Genomic DNA, 20,879 nt, shown 5'->3' with positions numbered 1-20,879 from the left:
ACCCTTATACTCTTATACTGCTATTTGTATTTTATACTTGGCATTTTGTTATCTTAGCATGTTTCCAATAGTTATGGATGATTCGGCCTATGGAACATGTCTAGAAAAGTAGCTAAGTATGAATTACAAATCTCGAATGAAAAAGAAAGATCTTATCAAGTATATTTGTTGGCTAGCCAATCTTGTTGCTTAATATAAGAATGACTCATATGAATATACATAATTAATATAACATGCTCTTTGAGATGATATAATAATTTAATCGGATAAGTCTATGGCACCGCAAGAATAGTTAATTATTTTTATTGTTTTATTTAGGGTTGAAGCTACTATGTTATTCCTAACATATGCATAGCAATAAGCTCCCAAATATAAATCTACTCGCTATGTCACACGGCCAGTTATTAGTATGAAATTTTGTATATCATTTAAATTTAGAGTCTCACAATGAGTCGATCTGTCATGTGCAAATAGAAAATGTTAGAATTTAGAATGGATTGCCCATAATGGGTTGATCTAAACCAATCAAACTTACCCATATTAATATTTATTATTATTATTAATTATATCTATTTCTCAAGGATAATTATCTTATGCAGTTATCAACACAAAGAAAACAATATCCACATTAATATAGACATATGAGTAGTTAACCAAAAGAGTAACTCCAACTCTTCAATGTCTTCATATCGATTGTTGAAAAATTCTCTGAAAATTACAGCAATATAATTTACTTTTTTAGGTTATGAAAACATCAATTAATTTCTTTATAATGTGTATTAGATTTAGTAATAATCAAGAAGTAAGTAATCAATTCCACATAAAAATAAAACAACATACTATAGTAGAATATCTTTTTTTTTTGTTGCTTTTAAAATTAATCTACATAAACATTAGATACTTTTAACTGCTTACTTATATTAAATTGGCAAGACAATAAGAAAAGATGATAAAATCTAAAATGGATAAAAACAAAGTAAATTTTGGTAATTTTGATGGCCTGTCTTTTTCATGATTATTTATTAATCTTATGTAATTGTACAATTATTTTATTAAAAGAATAAGTTATTAAAAAATAACATTAAAGGCTAAATTACATAATTCAGGAAGTTGGTTTCTAAATTTAGATTTTGGATGTGGCAATTAATATATTTAAGAATTCTAAACTACCACAAAATATTAGAAAAAGTATGTTAGTGACTACTCAAATGGCAACTCCATTCTACACGCTAGCCTTATGATATTGTGATCACTGAAGTACAATTGAGTAGGAATTACAATAGATAGGGTACTCGTTCATTTAAGGATATTTGAACTCGAACTCGGTTAAAATATACATACTTGAAATACCCATTCTAAATCCATTTAAAAAATTACTTTTGCTATCTGAACTCGTCTTAAATCTAAATAGAAATACCTACATATTATCCGAACCCGATAAAAACCCTATTACATAAATTTTATGAATATTTAAATAAGTAGTGGGTACCCTACCCATTAAATACTCATTTATATAAATATTCAAGTAATTAGTCGAATATCCATATGCAAACCTGTTTATAATAATTAAATTTTAAATGTATTAATAAAAATTAATAAAAAAATTATAAAATCTAAACCATATAATTTTAAATAAAATTTTATAATTATAATTATTTTTATTATTTTATTTCATACACATAATATATATGTATGTCATTTAAATATATATCAGATACTAGATTCTGGTATTTTATACTCGTATCCGTTTAAATAACTGGATTCAGATAGTGAATATCGAAAATTTAAATTTAAATCTGATCCAATATAGATATTAAAATTCAATTTCAAACTCATTTCAAATCCACTTATAATTATCCGTATTCTTCCTATCAGGGTTGGATCGAATAGATATGCAAGAATAATCGCATAACTGCCATCCCTACACTTAAGTGCATATCTGATCATACCTACAATTTCGTCCAAATTAGATCATTTTAATCTAATAATAAAAGTTTATTTTTGTACTGTTTGATAAGTTTATTTTTGTACTGTTTGATATTTAATGTGAAATTCAAGAATTAAATTTATTTTCTTATGAATTAAATACTTCTACAATTGGGATGGCTACTTCTGAAAAGTTATTGGTTTTCAAAGTGGCTAAAAAGTTATAAAAACAAAACTGAATTAATTGCCTAAACTCGATCAGTTTCAGGTTAAGGATAATCACATCATATATTAGGATAAATGGTAAAGTGTTTTTATTAACTAACCATTGTAAAGATAGGATAACACTAAAAAAAACCCTTAAAATTTTCATTATGTTTATTATTAGGATAAAATATTATAAATTTAAAATTTAAGCATAAAAAAATAGTTAACTTATTTTTTAGAAGAAAATATAGATCTTTTATTCATGAAATCTAAATTATATATTTTCATATGTATAAATATTACAAGCAGCTCTGTAAAAAATATAAAATAAAAGACTTATTGAATTTAAAATTTATTAAAAAAAATTAAAATTGATAAATATAACATATTTCGCTCGATTAATTTCTTCGTCTCTTTAATGAATCGGATTGTATGAAACATTTAAATAATTTTTTTTAAATAAAACTTCCATATTAAAAAATCAAAAATACTTACAATCATATGATGGGGATTAAAAACACTTTCATAAAGAAAAATCTATAAATTTCTATTCAAATTAGTATAAAGAAACCAAATATAAAGAATTTAGAGAAAAAGAACCTAAATATCACCAATAAAATATATCTAAAGATCTATTGTCATTTCACACGAATAAATAGAAAAGAAAGAGAAGAGAATAGAATAAATAAACACAAAGTGGGCTGCCCCCAGACAACTAAAGAAAATTAGGGAAGAAATATAAACATAGTCAGAAAATTGAAGAGAATGAAGGGAAAAAGGAAAAAGAAGATAAGAAATAATTAACTTAATAGCAAAATTATGAAATTTTTGGTAACATAATTCAGAAAAAGAAAAAGAAAAAGAAATAGTCGAAGGTCTCTTATCCCAATAAGAAGAAACGAAGCAGCACTTTCTACACAGGATCTCTCGAACAAAGTTTATAAAGGAATGCAAATGATTCCCGCCCTAAAATGAAAAATAATGTGGAAAGGCGGGAGCAGCGGCAGAAACCAAACAGACCCATCTTCACACCATTCTCAGTCTGATAGGACACCCATCACTCCTGCCTCTTCCTTGTCTCTCAAATCTGTAAAATATAGATCACGACTCACTTTCTCTGTTAATCTTAAGTTATTAGTCGTTGATTTTTACTGTTGTTGTTGTTGTATTATTTGCTTTGTGCAGGTGTTATTGCACGATTGGTGGCTACTCAAGGCTGACAGCAGGCGGATTTCTGTTGCTGGCCTCGCTTCAAGACAGTATGAATTTTCTTTACTTTTCTTTTTTCTTTTTTTCTCCATTAAAATTCTTCCTTGATCAAATTGATTGTCCAAAATTGCTGGTTGTAATAGGATCTTTATAATTTAATAGCTTAAAACGAGAATTCGGGAACTTAATTGATTTGCTCATTTCAGTCTCCTTCAGAAGACCCAATAGTATATAGACCATGTTCACATGATTACTCGAGATTTCTCATATGGATTCTCATTTAATTTAAGAACCCAGTGAGGATTTTCAGTAGAATTTCTCATTTTGGTTTTGCATGGTTAAAATTGTTGTGACTTCTGACTGGATATGCTTTCTTTTAACCGCTTAAGTTTAAAATGCATTATGTCTACAACTGCTGAAATTGATATAATGTGTTTGTTTAATTGATTATGTCTTAGTGAGATGCATTATGTCTAGGACTCCATGTTATTTTGTTGTGGTTAATGGAAATATGGCATCCTTCTAAAGGCTAATTTCACCCTTGGTTCTTTCTTTCTGTTGGCGTAGCTTTGCTATTTACAGCTTCTTTAGTTATTTAGAGTTAATTCTTCAATGATTTATAAGGAATTCACTATTTGTTCTTTTACTGGTTTTCATACCGCAGAAGATTAGGAAATAGAGTCTTTCTCTCTGCACCAATTTCTAGGAGAATTGATGCCACCACTCTTGAGACCATAGATGGCATCACAATTACAATCAGTGGATTCATAAATAGGTCTAAAACACATCAAAATGGCATCTCATTTCTGGTATGTGTACCTATTTATTTGGTTGTTATTCTTCTTTCTGTGTGATAATATCTTTGTCCCATCTCAATGTTGCTGTTCCGTTTGTGTTGTAAGTCGATAGTAATATTCAGTTGAGGCATTATGTAAGGCTTTTAGTACATGGGAAGAAGAAACATGAACTAGAACTACTTAAATACTTAATTAAGTTATTAGCGGTTTCCTGAGATGAGAAATGCAAAATTGGATATACTCTGCTTGGGGTCAGAAAAGCATATTGTTTCCACCCTAAAGCAGTCAAGTTCAATTAAACTTGAGGTTGTATTCCCTCAATCTGTAATCCCCTTCTCCCCTCCTTATTTTTTGAATCAAACCCCATCAATTGTTGATCTTGATAGGTTTGCAATCAATTCAAGCTTGGGTTTCCATACCACTGGGAAGAGTGTGTTGCTCAATTTTATGGTGAAGAATCTGCTAAACAGGAAGCTCCACATAGAAATTCTGGTTTTATTGAGCATAACATATCTTCAGGCACCAACGCAATGCCGTCTACTTTGGATGATCTTCCAGCAACAAGACTACGTGATCTTGTTATGCACCTTGCTGAAGATTCTGAAAATTGTCTTTGTGATGTTATCCTGGGAAAACTCAGGGGCAGTGCTTTCCAACATACTCCAGTGCCTCCCCATTTGAACTCTGAGAAGGGTAGCTCATTTGTGATTGTAAATAACGAAACGGGTGAAAATATTTGGAACCATAAGAAGGCTAAGACAAACAAGATGCACGAAGACAATATGGATGCAAAAGATACAAAGAAAGAAGAAACCATCCAAAGTAAAGGTGTTGTCACCAGAAGTATGTATAAATCAAGGAATCTTAGAAGCAAGCAGGAAGATAATCTTCTATCCAATTCCTCAATCGATGGCCAGAATTTAGGAAAGAAGCCGGAAAGAAAATTTTCTTCAAACTATTCCATTGATAGTGATATTAGTACTCTGCTTTCAACATCAGTAACAGATAAGAACCTTTCTGGAGGTGTTTCAGATGCTCCAAAATCAAGTTCCAAAGCAATATCATCTAGACAGGATAAGGAAGTTGCTGAAACTCCTAATAGATCTATAGTCAGAAGTTCTGGTAGGCTGAAGCTTCGGAAGAACTATAGCGGTATGGCTGACTAGTTGATATGGGTAAAAGCTGAAAACTAGCTAAGCAACCATAATAGATTTTGTTACATTTTGCTGAAATGTTGGTCAATGTTGGTTACTAGACTTTAGTTATGCCTGCTAGGCAGTGGATAATTGTACATTGATTATGTTGCTTCAGTTCTTAAAGTAAGATTCCAATCGGGTCAAACTGCGGTACCTATATGTATAGGTACAATACAATCTCAAGCATCCATTTTATTTAAAATAATTTCAGTCATTAATTTGTTACCTCGTAATTTATTCAATTGGTTACATTTACTTTTCGCCACATTTACCAACATGTTAAATATCATACTATTTTTTTTTTCATTTTCAAGACAAAAAGCTAAAATTTTTTATGTAAAAAGCAATAATATAAAAATTTGTTTGGATGTTCTCAAATTAAAAGAAAGAGAAATAGTGTTCAAAGAAAAGGTTTAATTCAATTTGTACAACTTAATTGAGGGATAAAAATTAGAAATAAATACATAAAAGCATTATATAGTTTCATTATTTTATAATTTTTAGTATGTGATATTTTTCAGATAAAAAGAGGTACGTGGTTATGAATTGTGATAAAAAAATTATATTACCGTTGAAAAGTCTCGATTTGCAAGGATTCGACCCCCATTATGTCGATCAGCTATCATTATCATATTGTCTGTGTTTGATAATGCAAGTTTGGAGCTTAACAACTCATAATTCCAATCTTTGATTGTTAAATCGCGATTTAAGAAGTCATTAATATGATGAAATCGATTTAACAATAAAAAAAAATAACGTTTTGAGTTATTAAACTCTAAATCTATATTATCAAATACGAGAAATATAAGAATGATGGTTGATCAGAATAAAGATAGCTAGATTTTAGCAAATCAAGACTTTTTAACGGTGAAATACCTTTTTTATCACGATTTGGAACCACATGTCTCTTTTTGTTCGAAAAAAATTACATACTAAAAATTATAAAATGATAAAATCACAAATTATTTTTATATACTTATCCCTAAAAATTAAGAAATCAAGACAATTTATGATCTCAAAACAAAAATTAAGGCACTAAAATGATCTAAAGTTATATTGGTCAATGTTTAAGACATTGAGATAGAGAGGATCCGACACTACCAAAGAAAAATCAAGACACCATGATTACTAACAATGGAAAATTTTATTGATAATAACTGCAGGAAATTTTATAGTTAATAACTTTTAAATTAATTTAGTGTTATTTCTATACAATTTATTTTTATTTTTATCAAATAATTGAAGTGCTAGTTTAATAAAAATTAACAAAGTCTTGATTATTTTCTTGACTCAATTTATAATAAAATTAGAATTATTTATGGAAGCCATATATTTTATAAAAGAAGTATAAATTGAAGTATGATTTATAAAAGTATATTCTAAACCTAATTGTTTGTGAATTATCTCGTTTAATTCAGACACACATTACAACTCAAATAAGTTTTTCTTATATTGTATTTAATAAAATATATATTTCTACACTAAATTAGAATTTTGGGACCATATTAATGATGTGGCATGCAATATTATTAATAAGAAGTTGATCTTAACTAAATTAAGATTAGTAAAAAGATTGTAGATACTATATTTGTTTAATTTTAATTACATCGAGAGATTGGAAATCTGATGAGTTACTATTTTTCTTTTATTAACAAAGTGATGAAAAGATAAGATAAGTAGTCTTGTTTGGAATCAGTTTGGTTAAATTTAGTAATAGACTGACACACACGTTTGTAGTTCAAAGTCAATTAAACATTAATGTAATCCTTTAAATTTTATTGTTAAAGAGTCATTATAAAGTTGGTCATCCATCAAAAAACAACAAAAACAAATAGATCAAAAATGAACATTCAAATGAGTGAATATTTAAAAAAGGAAAGAGATCGAATGAAGCCATGATGCATATTCACATACAAAGGCTATAATTCAACAATCCAGAAGCACTCTCACAGTTTGTAAAGCAGAGAAAATAGACAAACCATCAGTGACCCATCCGAAACTAAGAACCAAATACATGAACCAAAGAAAAAAGAAGCGAGATTTTTGTCCTGAACATACCTGGAGGCCAATCAGGAAGAGAAGCAGGGAGAGAGTAGGTGTCTGATTCAGATGGTAACAGATTGTCTATTCTTTTTCCAATGGAAACATTTGCATCCAAATATCTCAAACATCTCCCAGCACTAAATGTTTATCAGAGAAACATCAAACAACAAATATTCTCCAGAAAGAAACGTGTAATCTTGAGTGATGGAGAATAATGGACATGTGTAACTCTAAACAGTAATCGAACATATTCCAAGTTTGGAGGAGGAGTGTTTCGTGTTGGTTGAATTGCTGGGATGTCGTGGATTTTATGTCGATAATAATAAACAGTACTGCCATTTCAAAATAAATAAATAAAAATTGCTGCAACCAAACTGTTTTATTTATTGACTGAAATTAACACTTAAATTATATTTATATGCAAATAAGTTCTAAAACTTCACCAGAATTTAAAATTGGCAAAAGATATAATAAGCCCCTAAACGTTTGACCAAAATATAATTAAATTTTTAAATTTTAATGTAGCTCAATTACTTTTTAATAATTATATTTTAAAAGCTAATTCTTTCAACCGATGTTAATAGTGCTGATTTTTCTTTATCAAAATAAAAAAGAAATTATCATTTTGTTATTTATATCTACTAAAAAACGGAATTGAAAAGAAGTAACATAGTGGGTCTTATATCATTTCATGATAAAATGGATAGAAATAGCTTCAAAAATATAATTATTATATTTTTTAAATATTTAAAATATATACTTTGTTAAGAAATTCAGGACTTATATGTACCTTGGGCCTTTAAAATGTCATTATGTATTTTCTTTAACAAATATTTTATCAATAAAACCAGTAACAACTTTCCTAATATAATGGTACGGTTACTATATCTTATTTCTTTATTGAACTTTTCATTTCCTATTTGTTTAATTACATTTTCCGAAAATTTGACAAAGAGTTTTAAAAACTTTACTTGCTATCATTCAGAAAGTAACTGAATTTTGTTATTCACAAGTTAACTAAAGTTTGAACTCTCTGTATCAATGTCAAAATTTACTTTTTTGCACTTGGCAGGCTCAACAATTGATACATGTCCACTAAACACACAAGAATAATCCACCTAATCAATTAACACTAGAACAAAAAGAACAATATTTGAATCAAAGGAAAATTCCCAGTCTCCAACTAACAAATGTCCACTTTGCACAAATGTATTCTATTCAAAATGAAAAAAAAAAAAAAAAAAGTTTGAGTACTGGCAGAGAATGAAATAGCATCCACACTCATGCAATGGCAGAACAGAAACGACCAAAGAATAATATGGATAAACTGAACAAATTTCTTTTCTTTTCTTTTTTTTTTTACCTTTAGAAAGACAGAAAAAGGCTCGTCACAAATGAATAGAATCTTTCTACATTCAGCAAACAGAACCAAAAAGAAAAATCCTGGAGATATTTTTTTACAAGGACTTAGAAATGGACCTATATGCAGCTTGGTTCAACCTTTCTTCAATCTCATAATTGCACAGCCACCCATCCCTAAACCCAAAAATATTAAAGGGCTGGAGCTAGAGTATTCTTCTTTTTTTGTCTACAGCGCTTACACGTGGACCTATTCAAAGATTAGTTGTACATCTCGGAGTATTTAAACTGGAACTCTTCTGCCGCGATAACGATCCATGACCTGCACATAATTATGAAAAGAAGAAACCATATCCATATTTAAATAACATCTGAAGAAGATTTAGACATGAATATAAATCAGGTTCTCCCTTTTCTGATACAAGCAACGTTTTTCTAATTTCAGACTTTGTAAGCAATCCCAATCACAGAAGCCCACGTTAAGATTAGAATTATTAACTAGTCTCTCTACGAGACATATACTAATGCTTGTGCATAGGCATACTTGCTCAGCCACAGTTTCACTTAGATTTGAATTATATAAGAAACGATATCAAGCCTTCACCAAGTCTTAGCATATTCACCCAAGACTACTATTGCCTTCTACGTATTTGTCATTTGCCCAATAATCCTGGGTATAAAATTCACTAAAGCAAGCATGCTTGTCAATCAAGTCAATCAATAAGTTGAATCCTCATGCTACATTCTCAATCTCACACAATATTAACATTAAGAAGTCGGTTATTGATAGGCCACAAGAAAAAACCAAATCCAAATTGAGTTCATTAAATTAGTGATTTCAGACAAACAACCTTCAAACAAGATAGAACAACTACAAACCACCTCCATGGTAAGGAGTCGATAATATGAAATCAGGTACCTCATCAGGTTAGCCTTTCAATAAAAGTATATGCTGGAACAAAATCTATAAGCCCTCCCCAAGTCCACCTTCAAACTTAATACAGAAAAAGCTTATGCTGTATGTTGATCAATTTGGCACTATAGTCCAGAGTATAATTTATTTGTTTTGATTTAACATACTAACAATTATATATAACATATGAAGTGTCAACTATCAACTCAAATAGTATAGAAGCTCTAACCAACGTGAAATGGTGAGAGCAATATTGCAAAGAGATCTTTGTGCTAGTAAAATACAACATTGTGTTACAAAACGAACATACCGATCTAATAAAAGGTTGTTGGAACACCCAACCAAGAATAGGTATCCTCTGCATAAACACCGCCAGTGTAGGCCAAAAGCCACTGTACAAATTTCCCATCAGCATCTTCAACCGCACAAACCAAACAGAGTATCACAGTATCACTTAGGTATAAATTAAAACTTACCTGAAGAGCACAATGAACCCATATGATTCCAGAATCATGCCGATAATTGGCCATCCTATGACAACAAAAAAGAAGCCCGCACCAAATGAGATAGTTCCCTGTATGCACAAGTGGGTGTTAGGAAAGTATGAAATGCATGTAACTGCTGCAAAATCAAATGCACATAAGAAAGCACACACACACACACACACACACACACACACACACATATATAAGGAAAAAGAGATGGCAGAAAGAAATAGTACACCTTAAAATTTTGACGTTTCATGAAGAATTGCATGGTGGATTTTGGTCCGATGGTCAGACTCACTCCTGAGATAAAGAGGATCTGAATAAATTCCACGAGAGAGAGAGAGAGAGAGAGAGAGAGAGTAAGAATGTTACACAATCACAGAAAACAGAATAGGTAAAATTTGTTACAGATATTCATAGAAAAGGCACTTACATTTCCCATGGCAAGTAATCCCTTGTCAAAGAAGAAAATAATTCCCATAAATGAGAAAAATATGCCAAATCCAGTCAAGCCTAGGCCAATCTCTGTTTCATTTCATAATAATAGGGGAAAAAAAGGAAAAGAAAATCAGATGATTGAACAATCAGCAAAAATAAAGACCATTGCTGTCCATAAGCTAATTTGGAATTTGGAATCAGCACATGAAAACCTTTTCATCATCAATAATAAGAGTAAACAAAAGCAATTAGGCAAGAATTGTGAGCCTCAAGAAGATGGCAACCAAAATAAGTTTAATAAACTACAGAAGAGCACTTGATATATCATAGTGGCTTATATGACCAAGTAGAATTAAACACTTTTTCTTTTAACTGATTGCATCTACATGGCAGCAGTAGAAGCACCGTGGCAAAGTTTCAGAAACTGATAGAAAAGACTTGCAGACACTTGAGGAGTCAGATTTCTAACAAGGGAGGCTAACATAAACATAGTGTTTGGGAAGTCTAACAGAACAAATCGAATTCTACTTAATCAATTTTCCTATCTGGAAAGGTGATAGTTGCTAGAACTCAATTCTTTCAACTAATTAAAAATAAAAATAAATTGAAATGGAAAAAGAAAAACAAACAAAACAAGTCATTCTATCACATAGTTTCTGCAGAGCACACAACAGAAATAACCAAGTAGATTTTTACAGTGATAAACAAGAGAAATTAGAAATTATCTTAGTATAACAGTTAGAGAAAAGCAAATATAATTTACTCAAAACAAATAAATAATTAAGAAAATACAAAGTTTGACTTACTCTTGCGGTCATTCATTTCAAAAGAAACCATCGCGCTGCTGATTTTTTTTTTTTTGTGTCAACTAGTTTTTTTATCACCTGAAAAAAAAAAACAGAAGAAACTAGGTCAATTAAAGACGATGTTAGATCTTGTAAGATCCGGACATGCTGCGATGAGATTATGGAGTTAGTTTCTACCTTATTAGACAAAATATTATGGAGAAAACGGAAGCCACTGATTCTCCGATTGAAAAATGATCTGCAATTATAAGGAATTGATAGTTACAGGAACTGTAGATCAAAAGCTCCGCTTGGAAGGAGACAAAACTTTAGCCCTAAATTGATAAAAAAGCTTATCATCAAACAAACAGAATTCAGAAAACTAGAGAGAGAGAGAGAGAGAGAGAGGACCTGCAGCGATGCGTGGATTGCGAGATATGCAGAAGAGTGACGGATTTCGGCCAATAGAAGGCTGAGTTTTGGAATTAATGAGTTTCTCTTCTTTTACCTTTCCTTTTACTTATTCTTTTCTATATTATTTTTGAACCGCGTGAAAAGAAAAAGCCTGGGAAGATAACCATGTTTACACCAGAAAGAAAGGAAGAAAAAGACTTTGAGTTTTCGGATGTGATTTAATTAGTTTTCTTTTCTTTTATCAACTCTTGTGTTGGTTTCCTTGAAAATTAAGGAAAAGATAAAAGACATACAAATAAAAATATGAGAGTCGAACTTTAAAATTATTATTTGAAGAATTCTTTTAATTTTTTTTTAGTTCAAATTTAATAGCTAGCTTACTCAGTTATGTTAAGAAATTGGTACACACATAAATCATCAGGATTTTCAATTTTTCTTGTAAAATAATGGAATGTCTGCTCCTTAAAATAGTAAAAGATGGTGACTTTTACAAGAGGTGGCAGATACAATTAGCAGGCAGCAAAGCTCATCTACAACAGCTAATCACAAACAAAACATCCTGCTTCTGTCATTTATAAAGATTAGTATCCGGAATCCCCTAATCTATTGTACTGCCATGAAAAGCTTGTATAAAAGAACAGTACACGTCGTTAATATTTGTTTATGAACCACAATCAAAAAGAGTTCAACAATATTTATTCAGTATAGTAAAACTAATTATATTAATTATTAGCCAACCTACACTATTGGAAATACAGGTATAATCACCAAATAAAACCAGAAAAAGTATTTTAAGCAATTAATATTCCTATAGCTTGCTCTCCTGTTCGTCTCCCGCGCCTCTAGGTGAAAGCATCTGCAATGAAAAAGGAAGAGGATGAGCAAGTCACTCGTAACCCAAAAACTTGCACCATTTTGGTTGAAAAACCTGAATTTTCTTTTCAGATCAAATAACAAACTGTTCTATATTTAGGTGGGCCTTTTCAGATCATCGACTTCAGTATTAGCCCGAAACATATGTGAATCATACCCACAGCATATACTCTGAGTCTGATGAGAAAACCTAGATTTTGAGTAATATGTACATTAAAACTAATCAATCTAACCCAAAAACCGAGATAAGTGGCGAAATACTTAAAACTGTTGCCTCCAGTTCATACTGCCTTCATTTACAAGAACAAAGCGCTTTATTGGATTTGTTTTAAATCTGCTTTGGATGATTTTTATTTGTCTCTTAACATAGGGATGGGATTCCAAATAGTCCAGCATTCACTTGAAAATAAATCCAGCAGAAGAAAGAAGTGTAGTTCTATGACTCACCAAACCAAGAGCATCTGCTGCACTTCTATGACTCTCTTCACCACAAACCGAAACAAACATATTCATTAAAAGCTCCCTCTGCTCCACTTTCAAGTTCTTTCCTAGACCCCGAGCAACCATCTCCATTTCAGGCTGCAACAACACAGCCGATCAAATATTAAATGAGATCAAAAAAAGGAAAAATGATTTCCAAACAATAAAAATGCCTTTCTCAATAACACTCCTAGCAAGCATTAGTCCATGAACAATGCCAAATTATAGCACCGCCAAATGTAGAGAGTTATGAAAAGGTATGGTAACTACCTTGAGAATCAATCGACACATAGGAATCCAAAACAGGTATTGATAAACAAGGAATTCTACTTCTTCCAAAACTAATGGCTGTGAGTACTGTGTGACAAAATGAAATAGGTCACTTGTAGACAGATTGACAAGGTAGTGTAGCCACTCCTTTTTTATTATTTTCCTATGGGTTTAGTAAACATCTCTTTAGCACCAAGCTGCTAGCCAAAACAAACTTGACATGGTAGTGATACCATGTGAAGTCATGCACATAGATGATAGAACACCTAAAACACCATTACCAAGATCCCTATAACACTGAAGCCTAGTAACCAATGCAATTATCAGAAAGACAAACGATTTAGAGAGAGAGAGAGAGAGGATAACTTGTAAAGGAAACTACATAGCAACATGTGGAAAACATACAGAAGATGCTTCAGGAGGAAATGTTCGGAGAACAACGCATATCTTTGACAGTTCTTGTGCTGCTTCAGAATGTTTGCCTTGCACTTCCAGAGCCTGCACCAAGTGGACAAGCAGTTCGAATATCAATATGATAAAAGATTTAACAAAAACAAAAACAAAAGAAAAACAAATAAAAAAAGTAAGTAAAATTAAACACACATTAAATTCTTTATCCTAAAAGTACAAGGTTTAATTTTCTTTCTTAGGCAGGCTGCAAATGTGATCGGACATGTTTAACAGACAGGAAATATTCAAAAAAAAAAATCAATTTATTACCATAATAAAAATCTAATTAGAATAATTTTGTTATGCAGAAATAATCCAACATATGCTTCTAGTTCAAGGTAGTGCATCTGATCTGACAACAAATGTTAGGCCCATTTTAGTCCTATATAAGCCTCTCTATGCACTGACAACAAATGGCAGGCCCATTTAGTAATTACAAGATCAATCCTATATAAGCCTGCACCGACTTGATCATATCCTTCTCTGTGATTCTCCATTATTTAGATAGGTATCACTAGAAAAATAGTCAACCAAATCCGCCACTTCAAGTACACCTACCAAATGCAAAGAAGCTGTCTACTAGCAGTTAGAACAGGCATATATAGACAAGTCAAATTTACAGTTATTTTTGGACCAAATTACTTATCGAAGGAGAAGAGGTGTCATCAATCCCTAACTCTTAAGCCCCCTCACATAAGATTTGCCTCTTCTATAATCCAAAAGAGTTGCCAACGTACTAGTGTGATGTTGTGTCCTCGGTGTTGTAAAACAGATACAAAATATCTAAATTTGTTAGAAACTCCTTGTGACATCAGTATAATTCAAGGTTCCAAAGTTTAGGCCGCAAAAGCATCAATGCCACAAAAATGAAGTCAGTAAAATTATAGTTTGTCTTTGTCCAAAAGTTAGTACACACTGTGAATAGGATCATGAACTACAAGGAAGAGTAGAAGTATTACCCACGCCTGTAAGAAACACGAACGAGTGCGTGCAGCAACAGCTGCAGACACCATTCTTGCAGCACGAACATTCTCAAGACCAATGTTTGCCGCAAGCCCAGCAACAAACTTCTTAGCATCTTCACCATCAATCTGAATGGACACGGAGTAACTTGATTCCCTGCAGGCTTGCAAAGATAGTAACAACAGCAAGAAATAATAAGCACAAGTAAATGCAAGAATTAGCAACTAATAAAAATGTATTCAGCGAGCCTAGGACACAGACCTGCTGCAAACATTTATAACATAGTCAACTGATGCACGGTAGAAAGCATCCCGTGTATTTGTTGTGTCAAAAGAAACTTGCACTCCAGATGTCCTGCAGATTCGTCGTAACTGCTCACACAAACAAGCAAGGAAAAATTCGTTGCATATAAGAATTAGCTATTGCAACCAAAATATAGTAACCATATTTTTGCATTGATATAAAACGTCCAACTTGCAACTAAAATACATCTAACCAAAGGGAAAACAAGTGCAAACTTGAGCAAGAAGAAGAAGTTCTTAAGATCAGACTGAAAGATAGCAGTAAGAAACACGACCAAAGGCTAGCTCATAAATCAGCTTCCACACATGTTTCCAAAAGGAAAAAAGAAAACACGCAGCATCAATGGAAGAGCAATAAAGCAATTCCCATTCCCTTCAACCAAATCATGGAATATCACCTTATTTATAGTATGCATCATGCTAATTCTTTTTGAAATTTCATCTTTAGGGATTAAGTAAACAACCTCTCAGGTAAAATGGAAATACAGAGAGAATTAGGGACTAGAAGGGGTGTGTGACAAAATCACCAAAAGAACCATTCCTCTGCCTAGACTGGATATCCATGTAAATCTAATCTCAATAAAAACCTTCCTGACCTCAGACCAAATTAAGTAACAGAAACCTTCTAAACATCAGTCGGAGCATACAACTGTAACCATATATTGCTAAACAAAAAGCCCACTTAAACTCTAGTGACCAGTTACATATGTTGAGTCCAAAAATAATGCATCATTATGACAATCAAAAGGTCAAACAGCACTGACTTGAATTATGTCAAACTCTGTAACATCCTTTCCGCTTGTTCTATAATCCGTGATTGCTGGAAATCAAGTTGATGAGTTGCAACTAGCATAAAAATGATGAACATAGCATTTATTGAAATTTCAGAAATGTGCATCTTTTACCTACAGCAAAGACAAAGGCAGACAATCAAATACAATTATACTAATGTCATAAACACAATGATACAGATATAGAATAAAAGAAGACAATAATCATAAAGATTCATGGATAAACACATTCCAAATGCAGTAAAGAATATCTGCAACCACAATGAATACAGTTCAAAAGTTCAAGCCAAATTATCTCAATAAAAAAAAAGAGGCATTGTAAGCAAAAGTAACCTCGCAATGATTATACCTCAACAATATGACTTTGGCATACTAACCCATAAGATTAAAGAAATACAAATAAGCAAAACTACACCATGCCATGTTTAGGTTAATTTCATAATGCATTCTAAATTTAGATTGTTATACCAATTTCAGTCCTAAACTTTAAAACCATCTCAACGGAAAATTATAACCAGATTATATCATGTAGCAAACTGCTTTTCTCATGTTTGCTGTTAATAGAAAAAACATAAAATGAAAAATTATACCTACTACTAGCTGAATATTAAAGAAACTGGAAACACCAACCTCGAATTAATCGGTTGGCATCCCTCTGGTACTCCTGCTTATCAACCACCACCATATCCTCCTGCTCCGGCCCCACTGAAACCGACCACCATTTGGGCAACCTGGAAGCACTCCTTACTCTATAACTCCTCCAATCATCTCTCTCCAACCCAGACCCAAAAACCCAACTCGGATTGTCAAGTGGATTATCCAAAACCCCAAACCTTTTCCTCTTCACATCTTTTGGTCTCTCCTCCTCCACTCTCCTGGCTACAACAACTTCTTTCCCTCCAAGACTCCTATCTCTACGAACCACAACATCCTTATTTTTCCGATTATTCCTAACCCTAAACAACCAACTCCTAAACCCTAACCCTAATTTAATCAAGACCCTAAAAGCAGAAACCAAAACAACCCCACAAAGCAACACCCCTCCAGTGAATTGAACAGTCGATTTACGACATGTAAATACAATCCGGTTGTTCTCATCTAATGAAATCAGGGTTTTTAAATCGTAATACGCGTCTTTACCTAAAGAAAGAAAACGATTGAATGTCGACGAGGTTAGATACGTAATTTGGTTGACGTCGAGGACTAATTGGAGATTATCATTGTTGAAATCATTATTGCCGCTATTATAATAATTATTATTAGAAAGTAAAGACCGCTTGACATCGGAGGTGCTGGGGGTGGTGGTTTTGTCTCGTCGGGAATTGCGAGAACGGCGTCGTTTAGTAGAGAAAGAGTTCTGAGGGAACTTCGGAAGGTTGTGGTTAGTGAAGTGGAAGTTATGGGCAAAAGAATAAGGAGAAGAAGAAGAAGCGTAAGTAAGGGTGTGAATAGGGTTCATTGATTTTACATTCCCAAGAGACCCACAAATGAAACAGTGTAAATGAGGAGTTTGCTTACTTGAAGAGAAGAAGAAGGAAAGAGGTGAGACTGCCGGAGACAATTGAGAATCTATGGCTTAAACTTACTCATCTTCCCAGTCTCACATATGACAAATTTTGTATTATTTAATACTGTGCATGATGCACTTTTGAACCCACCTCTGCTGCCTGGAATTTTATAAATTTGATTTAATTGGTCCTTATATTCCGATTTTGTTTTAAGAAACTACTGAAATTTCATTTTTTTTATACTTCGGATCCTTTTCTAATAGGAGACTCAAAATTACTGGCCGCAGTTAAAAAGTAAAAATTATAAAATAATTTTACCACATGGGCGTAATTCTAATATTATGTGTACCTTTTTCATATAAGCATAATACTAACGGACCATTTTTATATTTATTTAAATAATTATTAGATAAGTATAATATACTAATCAAAGTATATGTTTCTAATTAAGTAATAATTTTAATTTTGTAATATAATATTTTAATTAATATATTACTTTTTTAATTCAAATAATTTAAAAATATTAATACTAATTTATTTTAATATTAATTTATATAAATATATTAATATATTAACTAATAAAGGTTTCTTATTTTATATGAGATGTTTTCTATTATTTATTTTATTAAAAATTATTATTATATGTATAAAATTTTCTAAAACATTAAAAATTTTAATTAAATTATGAATAAAATGTTTATAAGTTAATATAATTAGTAGGGGATGGCTATGACGCGATAAATATCCTCTAGAAAAAAAAAGCCTTTTAAATAGAACTATTTTTATGTCCTAAATGTAAATTTTTTTATCCCTTAATGATTTAAATTTAATGTAATTTATATATATATAGTACATGAGATTGATATTTCAAGAAGAGAGCTTATCCTCTATTACTAATAATTTTTATATTATTATATATAAACACTCTTTATTAAACTTATAAAGGTCTATTCATATATACAAAATAAATGAACTAAAATTTTTCATGGAGCTTGAGCTGAATTTAAGCTCATTCTTAACTCTCCTATTATTTGCCTTTAAAACATGTGTTTTTAATTTGGTGTTTCTGTCTAGCTATTAATACGCCTCAAGTTTCTACTTTTTGATGTTTTTATAAAAATAAAATCTAGATAAGTTTCGCTCGAGCTTTCATAGAGTCTCAAAGATCTTTGAAGCCATTGTAAAAATAAAAATCAAAGTAAAAATACAGTTATTATGTATAAGCATGTTAACCTTCTTATACTATTTGATTACAAACAAATGAGGAAAAAAAAAAAAAAAAAAGCAAAAGCAAAAGCTTATAGTTCAGTTTTTGTTTTCTGTGTGGTCTTAAATAAAGAAAATAGATTTCCAATTTACCAATTTTACATAATAATTATGAAATGGTACAAGAATTGCTATTCTCATGTCCTAATTTATAATTGTAAGAAAAATTAAGAGGTGCAATGAAGAGGGTAACACCCTTGATTACACACTTCAATTTTATTTTATTTTTTTCAAAAATAAGATTTCATTGATTGAAAAGTACCAATTATAAAGAAGCAAGCCACACTATTTGAGTCTGAAAATCTGAGCCCAGTTGCAAGCTTTACTAGCAAAAATAAAGAAAAATATTGAAAACTCAAAGTAAAGGCTAAGACATCTTCAACAATGGTATCCGCTCCTAAGGGCATAGCAGTAGTACCATTGGCTCCGTCGATTATAACTTTAGCATTGCCTTTAAAAATTGGATTGGTTATGTTTCAACTCCTCACCGAGAAGACTGCCTCTCCGTAGGCGAGGTCTTCCAAAACATTAAGGGAATTGCAAAAAGGAATTCTATTTGTTGAGCATCGAAGAAAGCTTCCCTAGGAGTCTCTTGCCATAATTCTAATTGCTTTACGATTCTTTTTTACGATAGCCATTGCATCGAAATTCACCTTAACAAAAGGAGCAGTTGGGGCTAACTGGTTGTTCTGGGCGAGGCCATTTGTAACATGAACCTTGATCCCACCCTCCTAACACATCATGCCATAGAGAAACAGTGTTATGAATGATATCATTTGGGAAAGTGGAAACATTATTGAACAAATACCTATTCCGAGTTTTCCATAATTCCCAACAGAGAATACCAGCCAGTGTCAAACACTCTAACCCCTCCTTCTAACCTGCCTATACTTCGGCCAACACTTTCCACTTTTCATGAACATTATCCCTTTGAATCATACCAATCCACATCCCCAAAGGTGAAATAAGCTAGCTTGCTCGAGCAACAAGACAAGAGAAAAATAAATGTTGAGGTGATTCCAATTCCCCACAGACCTTGCACCGCCCATCTACAGTGTTCGCTCGAGTTCAAAGGTCTTCCCCTGTAAGCAATCCTTTAATCAACATTCTCTAAACAAAACTCATGACCTTACTTGGAGGCTTCAATTGCCACAACTTACTCCGTCACCTATTCTCAGATAGCGCAGTTCTTATATGCTCTCTGCTAGACTGATGTTCTTGTCAAATAGACTGGGCCAATGCATATCTTGACTTTACTTGGTAGTTACCATGCTTAGACAGAGTCCATACCAATTTATCCATTGAGACTGAGAAGCTTATTGGCACACTAAGGACAACTTGGGCTGCCTCAAAAGAAAATACATTTCGCTCAATTTCCACTTTCCATTGCTTAGTCCTTCGATTAATGAGGTCACTCACCGAGACCACTTTACAGTTTGGAGAGGGATCTGAAGCGATCTTTTAAGGGTGGGAAGTTAGTAGCAGGGGTCATAAGAGTAAGACATATCAGACCCGTTACGAATTTGCCACCTAATTCGTTTTTCGAGTCGAGTTTTTCCATGTAAAATGCTCTTCCATCCCCATGAGCCATTATTGTGATGACCTGCAGTGAGAAAAGAAAGAGGTAAGGGGGGTATTTTCCTTTGAAGATCTTGTAGAGGAAGGAATTAGGTCTGGATATAAAATGCCAGCCATGTTTAGCTAGTACGGCGGTGTTGAAATCTTCCAAGTCATGAAATCCGACCTCACCTACGTGCTTGCTTAAGCACATATCTTTCTATGCCACCCAATAAGTTTTTGACTCATTGTCCTTATTGCCCTACCAAAATTGGAATATAACTTGTTGACCTCTTTACAAAATGATCTAGGCATTTTGAGCAAGACATACAATACATTGGGATTTATTTATGAGACATGTATTGTGAATTATTTAAATATATATGTGATTTGATTATGGGTCCATCGTATTATACTCTTTAGAGTGTAATTTATAATGAATGTTAGTGTAATGGAAGAGAGATAATATGATGATGGGATGATATATGAAGTATAAACCATTGTGGATGCCTTAATGGGATGTTTAGTTGTAGAATTTTTTAATTTTTATTTTCTAGTTTTTAAGAAAAATAAAAAATTTATAAATTACATGCTATTATATAAAAAAAAATTATTTTTTTATTTGGATAGTATTTTAAGTTTAA

General features: G+C 31.9%; 3 protein-coding genes across 4 annotated transcripts; 1 reads left to right on the top strand and 2 right to left on the bottom strand.

The window, feature by feature from the left end:
• Nucleotides 1-2,757: 2,757 nt before the first annotated feature.
• Nucleotides 2,758-5,560, top strand: LOC8279628 (protein EMBRYO DEFECTIVE 1674). The gene is made up of 4 exons (XM_002529725.4): nucleotides 2,758-3,222; nucleotides 3,319-3,392; nucleotides 4,007-4,151; nucleotides 4,526-5,560. Exons 1-4 carry the CDS (start codon nucleotides 3,115-3,117, stop codon nucleotides 5,303-5,305), a joined length of 1,107 nt encoding a protein of 368 aa, XP_002529771.1. The 5' UTR covers nucleotides 2,758-3,114; the 3' UTR covers nucleotides 5,306-5,560.
• A 3,137-nt stretch (nucleotides 5,561-8,697) lies between these two features.
• Nucleotides 8,698-11,853, bottom strand: LOC8264309 (vesicle transport protein GOT1). Its single transcript, XM_015725714.3, has 8 exons — nucleotides 11,773-11,853; nucleotides 11,560-11,620; nucleotides 11,383-11,460; nucleotides 10,572-10,663; nucleotides 10,374-10,454; nucleotides 10,127-10,224; nucleotides 9,961-10,042; nucleotides 8,698-9,059 (listed from the first exon to the last, which is right to left on the bottom strand). The coding sequence occupies exons 3-8, from the start codon at nucleotides 11,411-11,413 to the stop codon at nucleotides 9,021-9,023; spliced, it is 423 nt and encodes a 140-aa protein (XP_015581200.1). The 5' UTR covers nucleotides 11,414-11,460; nucleotides 11,560-11,620; nucleotides 11,773-11,853; the 3' UTR covers nucleotides 8,698-9,020.
• LOC107262095 lies at nucleotides 11,558-17,538 on the bottom strand. Of its 2 annotated transcripts, none has more exons than XM_048377879.1 (8): nucleotides 16,535-17,538; nucleotides 15,878-15,933; nucleotides 15,073-15,182; nucleotides 14,808-14,967; nucleotides 13,804-13,896; nucleotides 13,096-13,227; nucleotides 11,773-12,631; nucleotides 11,558-11,696 (listed from the first exon to the last, which is right to left on the bottom strand). In XM_048377879.1, exons 1-7 carry the CDS (start codon nucleotides 17,361-17,363, stop codon nucleotides 12,584-12,586), a joined length of 1,428 nt encoding a protein of 475 aa, XP_048233836.1. In that variant the 5' UTR covers nucleotides 17,364-17,538; the 3' UTR covers nucleotides 11,558-11,696; nucleotides 11,773-12,583. The 2 variants fall into 2 exon arrangements, with proteins under 2 accessions (XP_048233836.1, XP_048233835.1); XM_048377878.1 differs by having other exon boundaries at nucleotides 11,558-11,620.
• Between the last annotated feature and the right edge of the window lie 3,341 nt (nucleotides 17,539-20,879).

The sequence above is a fragment of the Ricinus communis genome, chromosome 8 (assembly GCF_019578655.1).
Source record: "Ricinus communis isolate WT05 ecotype wild-type chromosome 8, ASM1957865v1, whole genome shotgun sequence".
Lineage (NCBI taxonomy): Eukaryota > Viridiplantae > Streptophyta > Magnoliopsida > Malpighiales > Euphorbiaceae > Ricinus > Ricinus communis.
Note: the sequence above shows the minus strand (reverse complement) of the source record. Positions and strands in the feature narration are given on the sequence as shown.